The sequence below is a fragment of the Priapulus caudatus genome, unplaced genomic scaffold, assembly GCF_000485595.1.
Source record: "Priapulus caudatus unplaced genomic scaffold, Priapulus_caudatus-5.0.1 Scaffold19, whole genome shotgun sequence".
Classification (NCBI taxonomy): Eukaryota; Metazoa; Priapulida; class Priapulimorpha; order Priapulimorphida; family Priapulidae; genus Priapulus; species Priapulus caudatus.
The window spans coordinates 708,141-715,992 of NW_014577080.1; the positions used below are offsets into that span (position 1 = coordinate 708,141).

General features: G+C 43.8%; 1 protein-coding gene across 1 annotated transcript in view; it reads right to left on the reverse strand.

Moving 5' to 3' along the window:
* Nucleotides 1–2,341: 2,341 nt before the first annotated feature.
* The window catches only part of LOC106811405 (nose resistant to fluoxetine protein 6-like), a 12,645-nt gene continuing 7,134 nt past the window's right edge, over nt 2,342–7,852 (reverse strand). The window contains exons 11-13 of the mRNA XM_014814995.1: nt 4,554–4,746; nt 3,954–4,096; nt 2,342–3,705 (exon numbers count right to left, since the gene is read on the reverse strand). Of these exons, the coding sequence (XP_014670481.1) occupies nt 3,454–3,705; nt 3,954–4,096; nt 4,554–4,746 (588 nt within the window). The 3' untranslated portion in view covers nt 2,342–3,453. The remainder of the gene's footprint in view (nt 3,706–3,953; nt 4,097–4,553; nt 4,747–7,852) is intronic.

The following is a 7,852-nucleotide window of genomic DNA, read 5'->3' on the forward strand; positions in this document are numbered from 1 at the left end:
CTAAGTGCCTAGTAGTCATATCCTAAGTGCCTAGTAGTCATATCATATCGCATCTAACTGCCGGGTGCTGCTCTGCCACCGCATCGCCTGCCCTCTATCGTGGAGCGAAAGTCGAAACGTGGTGATCTTGGTGGGTGGGTGCGTGGTGCTTTCATGTAGATGAGTAGGCGACTGGAGGGGAGGAGTGTGTGGGTAGGCGACTGTGGGGGAGGGGGGGAATGTCAGGGTGGACGACTGGGTGGGGAAATGTGAGGGTAGGCGAGAGGGTGGGGAAATGTGTGGCTGGGCGACTGTGTGGGAAAATGTGTGGGTTGTGCGACTGTGTTAGGAAATGTGTGGGTGGGTGGGTGACTGGGTGGGAAACTGTACTGTGTAAGGTAGCAACGCGTTAGAGAATGATAAGGCTGATAGGGTCTATGTCCCCCAGGGTACTATCGAAAGGGTACCCTGGGTAGTGGGTACGGTTCAATATATCGGAAAGTACCTCGGGGCCTACGATATGTCGCTGCGTACCCTGCATTGTCCCACCGTACCCTGACTTTCAGCCAACTGATGCCGTAATACATACACTCTGTCAAGTTACCACATCACATAGAAGAAACCTCAAAACATCGCAATCCAATAAAAATTTATGCTCATTTTTACTATATTTTTCTTTTTCCTTTTTCATATATTAATATTTTCATTTTCATATTTATTTTCATATCATTCAAATATTCACGATCTGAGAGAAATCTTTCCAAATGTACACCACTAACGGGCACAACAGTGCTATCAACCTGCATGTTGCATAATTACACGGTGATACATACAATTTCCAGAAGAGATGCGAATACTGAAACGAATATTTTGCGGGAACGGACCGGAAACAAGGAACGGGAGCATAACGTCAGGGTACGGTGGGACAATGCAGGGTACGCAACATGCAGGCGCGTAGCCAAGGGGGGGGGGGGTAATAACAACTTGGGTACTTGTTAACTCGCCCATTTTCCAAATGCTATTTTAAATGCTCAGTTATTATGTAATTATAGGGACGCCTAACAATCCGCGTTATCCTTGTTATGGTGCTAACATGTTTGGTAATAAAAAAAACAGTTTTCGTTACTATATATGAATGCGAGAGTCCGATGTGTTCCTACGCACTGCAATTGAGTCCTGTGTTGGTTCGAAACACGGGAGTTTCAGTAACCCACACTCACTAAATTAATCACACCCTATTATGTGCCTTAATTAGAATTAGCGCAATTGCGCTATTTATTGTACGGAAGGCATAGACCAGTTCTATACGAGGGAAAGCACTGTTTCGGCAGACATATGAGATTCTTACGCGTTGTTATTGCAACCTACATAGTTTAAGTACCTACATGATTTGTACTTTTCGGTTCGCTGTTTTTTTAGTAATTTCTGCTTTGGAGGCGTAAGTTTCTGGTGTTACACGAGCAGGAAGTAGAAGTGAAAAGCGTGGGAGCGGGAGCGGCGTATGAGTGTGCATACATGATACAATTTCATATAACAGTATTCAGTTCGACATGACATTTACGCCAGGGTAACATTCTATATAGCATCATCTAGGGGGGTGATCAGAGCAAAAATCTACGTGCACGCCGTAGTGCGTGAGATAACAAGACTGAGGTTTGAAAACAAAATGCATATACGTCGCATAGCGGCTCCAAAGCTGAATGTTGTGCGAGTTTCTTTGACACACTTCTCACTCAATAAGTGCTTATTTACTACCAGCTGAATGCATCGTAACGTTCGCTGCAAGACGGACATCTGTATATTATGAAATAGCATGCAGAACATTTTAAATTAGCCTTATCATAGAGTAGGTCTATGCGTATATCCGCCAAAGCCCCGCGCTCACACACATGGTAACATGCCCCGCCATCCGCTTAGTTGCTCTAATAATAGTGAACATCTCGGCGTCAAACGGCGTCTCTTCTGAAGATTAATTACACTTTTTCACCCAAGTGGAGCCCCTTAATATGACTACGCATGAACCCAGCAGCCGACCCTATAAGCGCCGACGTTTTATGTCATCTTTACCATTAATACGTTGCGTAATTTACTTCGCGTACGGCGTTGCCTAGCATGCACATGCAGCGTTATACTTAGCATGGTTCTGCCTCGTTTGAGTATTTTGAGTCTGTACACTCTGATTTGACGCACCCCTGGCCTCGGCATGGCCCGAAATAGATTGACGTAGGATCATATTTTGCAGTCTGTACGGGGGTATCTATCCGACGTGCGTCGGTAAAAGAACGATTGCGATTTATTTGCGACTAGATCGACAGATATCATAACAAATAAATCACACGGTAGTTTTTACTGTTAAATTTAGAAGCACATATATTTATTTTCTGCAATCGTCGTTCGGCACGGTTATAAGCTAGCACGGTTATAATGACACTCGCACAGTAATCAACGTTACCGAAATATAATATTTTTACGTGGTCAGGGACACCATAGACGAACAATATTGTTAGTCTATGGAGATACGCACGGGAAATAAAAAGACGTAATTTCTGTTGTGTTCAAACATCCGCGGACGTAGATGCGCTGAACTTGAAGGCGATTAAAAAGCTCTCTATATAAACCGCGTTTTGTCAGCTTTGGCTGCACGTAGTAACTCTGCCGAGGTACACCGGATACATTCACGTATTCTCATGAGTAACATGGGGCGCCGACACATAATGCAAACTGGGAAGTGTATACGACGCTTACTGCAGACTATCGAGGATATAGCCCGACGACCATTTTCGCTCACCGTAACCGACGATCACAAATTACCAGGAGAAACACAACGCTCTGTCGTCACTACGAGTATACATAGCCGAAGCCATAGAAATATGTCTCTATATATATGTATCTATGTATGTCGCTATAATATGCTTTCTATATATTTCTATGGCCGATGCCCACCGACGACGCTAGGTGTCGCTGATAACTAGGCGCCGTCGGTCGGCGTTGTAGCGCACGCTACCTCTTCACGCACACATGCGCTATTAGAATGTACTACCTCGGAAAATCTAAAATATATTATTCTTATGAATATCTCATTATCTGTACCTTCACAGATATTACGATATACTACATGCTATATATTACTATCGCTTTACACTATACCAATGCATTGGTATGCAAAACATTTTGTTTACAACAAAAGAACAACTCAGTATATTCATCCATTCGTATTTTGATACTGCAGTCACAGTTATAGCGAAAAAACAACAACTTTTGATAATGTTGGCGGAGGCCAACATCGCTATAACCGATTCTAATTCAGATTTAATTCAGATTTTAGAATTATCCTAATTTGACTTTTAACTCTTCGATTCGATCTTAACACGTTCATTATTGGAAACGAGACGAATTTTTGCTCGTTTTGCAGTTACTATTTATACATTGTACATTATACATTATACATTATGCAGTTACTCGTTATACAGCAGATTATAAACTAAGAACTCTAAGTGCCGCGTTATTTTTTATCTGTGCACATTTAATAATGACTTCGTTATGGCAAGGACATAATATTAGTGTGCTTGGTGCGATCGTACGCGGTCTCGCTGGCCCTCGTGCTGTCAAAATGTTCATAGTAAACGGCACCGTTTTCACAATTCTATACAGAGGAAGTTCCACGGCTAGGTAGAGCAATGTGCAGACGAGGTAGGAAAAAACCAATATTCCCGCGTAGTTGTATAGCTGGAAAAAAAGCGTGCAGGTCTTGTAATAACACAGATATTATCATGTAGATTTAGAATAGAGAGAGTTTTTGTTCTTTAAAGTTTCTTGGTAAATTTCTTTTTCTAAATCTGTGATATTACCATGAACACGGGGTGTAAAAAAAAGGTGCGAGTTGTTTCATTTTTGTAGAGCTAGTCACGCAATACATTTAAGAATATATTCATATCATTGCTACAACGAACAAACACTAAACAAAACGCGCCTACCATGGGCCAGTCGTCATAATGCATTGTCACTGGGCGCGTGGAGTAGTACACAAGCAGCAGCGCCGGGTGAAGAATGTAGACAACGTAGCTAACTCTGCTGAGTGGCTTCCATGCACGCCATTTCAGAAAGAGTTCTACTGCACCTGCGGGCAAATCAGTGTACGCGCATACTTCACGCGTATACGTCACTTTGTGATTACTCTGTGTTTAATTTGTGATTACTTTGTGATTACTTTGCGATTACTTGATGATTGTGTGGCTATTACTTTGTGGGTGACAAGTACATTACATGTGAGGTGCGTAGTGCAAATTTGATATGCGCTGACACAAACGAGCACCGACAGCTATAGGGTTCGGGTAATTCTCTGTTTACCTATATTCCGCAAGATAAACTGTTTATCGTGATAGTAGTTTAAGACAATTTACATAATTTTGATATTTACTATTCATGCTTATCGTACACGCATAATTACTATTTGAACAATCAGCCTCCAGAAACGTTGCCGATGGCTGTTGCTGGGATGCGGTTAAACTAGACGAGAACAAATAAGGTGGAAAATGCAACGTAGTAAATTATAATGTACTACAAGAGGAACCCACCTCCATTGCCCGTTTCGCAGGCAAACGCGATCCACGCCACACCAATAGACCAGGCGCATCGGTGACAGGCGTTGTAAATAGCTTTGACCGCTTCGTTGTGCTGGGCGCCTGGGTTCTGGTAGTGGTCATATAATCCAAACAGCACGGCGAGCATCAGAGCAGCTGAGATGAACCAGTTAGCAACAACCACGGCCTGAAATTGAAGCTAGTTTGTGTCAACATGAGCGAAATAGCCTCATGATATAGGGTTGTGGTTTTTCGGGGCGGGGGGGGGGTAACTGTGTGTTACTATGTGTAACTAACTGTTATATGTACTACATATAACAGTCCCGCAACTGCTGCTGCTGCTGCTGCTCCCTGCCGCTTCTGCTGCTCCCTGCTGCTGCTGCTGCTGCTGCTGCTCCTGCCGCTGCTTGCTGCGACTGGAGGGGAGGAGTGTGTGGGTAAGGCGGAGCTGTGGGGGAGGGGGGGAATGTCAGGGTTGGAGGAGACTGGGTGGGGAAATGTGAGGGTAGGCGGAGAGGGTGGGGAAATGTGTGGCTGGGGACGTTGTGTGGGAAAATTGTGTGGGTTGTGCGACTGTGTTAGGAAGATGTGTGGGTGGGTTGGGTGACTGGGTGGGAACTGTTACCCCCCCAAGCTGTGTACGGTAGCAACGGCGTTAAGAGAATGATAAGGCTGATAGGGTCTATGTCCCGGCAGGGTACTATTGCGAAAGGGTACCCTGGTAGTGGGTAACGGTTCATAATCGGAAAGTACCTCGGGGCGCTACGATATGTCGGCTTCGCGTAGCGCCTGCATTGTCGCCACGATACCTGACTTTCAGGCCAATGATTGCCGGTAATTCACATACACTCTGTAAGTTACACATCACAATAGCAGAACCTCAAACATGCAATTCCAATAAAAATTTAGCTCCATTCTTTACTCATATTTTTCTTCTTTCCTTTTTCATATATTAAATTTTCATTTTCATATTTATTTCATATTCATTCGAAATATTCAGGCGATCGAGACGAAATCTTTCAAATGTTACACGCACTCAACGGGGCAACAGTGGCTATCAAACCTGCATGTTGCATAATTACACGGTGATACTACATTTGCCAGAAGAGCATGCGGAATCTGAAAGCCGATATTTTGCGGGAACGACCGGAAAGCAAGGAAAGGGAGCATAGTCAGGGTACGGTGGGACAATGCAGGGTACGCACATGCAGGCTGCGTAGGCCGAAGGGGGGGGGGGGGTAATAACAACTTGGGTACTTGTTAACTCGCACATTTTCTCAAAAATGCGTGATTTAAAATCGCTCAGTTATGTAGATGTACATTATAGGACGCTTAAATCCGCGTTATCCTTGTTATGGATGCTCAACATGTTTTGGGTAATTAAAAAAAACACGTTTTCGTACTATATATGAATGCGAGAGTCCGATGTGGTTGCGCTACGACTGCAATTTGAGTCCTGTGTTGGCTTCGAACAGCGGGAGTCTTCAGTAACCACACACTTCACGTAAATTAAATCACACCCTATATGTGGCCTTTAAGTTAGAATTGAGGCAATTTGCGCTTACTTTAATTGTAGGAAAGGCAGACCCAGTTCTATAACGAGGGAAAGCACTGTTTCGGCAGGACATATGAGATTCTTTACGCGTTGTTATTGCAACCTACATAGTTTTAAGTACCTAACATGATTTGTTACTGTTTCGTTCGCGTTTTTTTAGTATTTCTGCTTTGGGGCGTAAGTTCTGGTGTTACACGAGCAGGAAGTAGAAGTGAATAAGTGTTGGGGAGCGGTGAGCGGCGTATGAGTGTGATAGCATGATACAATTTCATATAACAGTATTGCGTTGCGAATGACTTGTACGCCAGGGTAACATCTATAAGCATCATGCTACGGGGAGTGATCAGAGCAAAATCTACGGCGATGCACTGCCGTAGTTGCGTGAGGATAACAAGACTGAGGTTGAAAACAAAATGCATATTACGTCGGCATACGGCTCCCAAGCTGAAGTGTTGTGGCGAGTTTCTTTGACAGTACTCTACGTCCACTCAAAAGTGCTTATTTACTACCAAGGTGAATGCATACGGTAACGTTCGCTGGCAAGACGGACATCTGTATATTATGAAATAGCAAGAAACATTTTAAATTAAGCCTTATCATAGAGTAGCGTCTATGGTATATCCGCCAAAGCCCCGCGCTCAGACGATGGTAAACATGCCACCCATCCGCTTAGTTGCTCTAATAATAGTGAACATCTCGGCGTCAAACGGCGTCTCTTCTCTGAAGATTAATTACACTTTTCACCCAAGTGGAGCCCTCTAAATGACTACGCATGAACCCAGCAGCCGACCCTATAAGCGGCCGACGTTTTATGTCACTTTACCATTAATACGTTGCGTAATTACTTCGCGTACGGCGTTGCTAGCATGCACATGCAGCGTTATACCTTAGCATGGTTTCTGCCCGTTTGAGTTTTTTGAGTCTGTACACTCTGATTTGACGCACCCCTGGCCTGCGACATGAGCCCGAATAGATTGACGTAGATCGATATTTTGCGTCTGTACGGGGGTATCTATCGCGACGTGCGTCGGTAAAAGAACGATGCGATTTATTGGCGACTAGATCGACAGATATCATAACAAATAAATCACACGTAGTTTTTACTGTTAAATTTAGAAGCGCATATATTTATTTTCCTGCAATCGTCGTTCGGCACGGTTATAACTACACTTATAATAGACTCGCACGTAATCAAACGTTACGAAATATAATATTTTTTACGGTCAGGGACACCATAGACCGAATAATTATATTATAGAGATCAGTGCACGGCACAGCACAGCGCATTACGGCAATATTACTATTAGCCACTGGTCTATATCATAATGCATGTTAACCCGACCAGGCTGTGTGACTACAGACTAACGTCAATACACCAATAGGTATTCTAACCCTAGCAATACCGTTTCTTGGAGCTAAATGCATGTGTAACCTGTATCATACAGGCGGTATGTTCCGCTTCACGTGTTTGTATATATATATATCATCTATGATATTGTGAAGCCATTGTAGGCGTATATGCGATAGCATGGCGGGCACGATAGAGATGTTTAATTATTTGCCTTTTCCATGATTTAGATGGTCCATAATAATTTGTGGTAGCTTCACACGTGACCACGTGACCACCTTTGCTCTGCCACCGCATCGCCTGCCCTCCAGCTATCGTGGAGCGAAAGTCGAAACGTGGTGATCTTGGTGGGTGGGTGCGTGGTGCTTTCATGTAGATGAGTAGGCGACT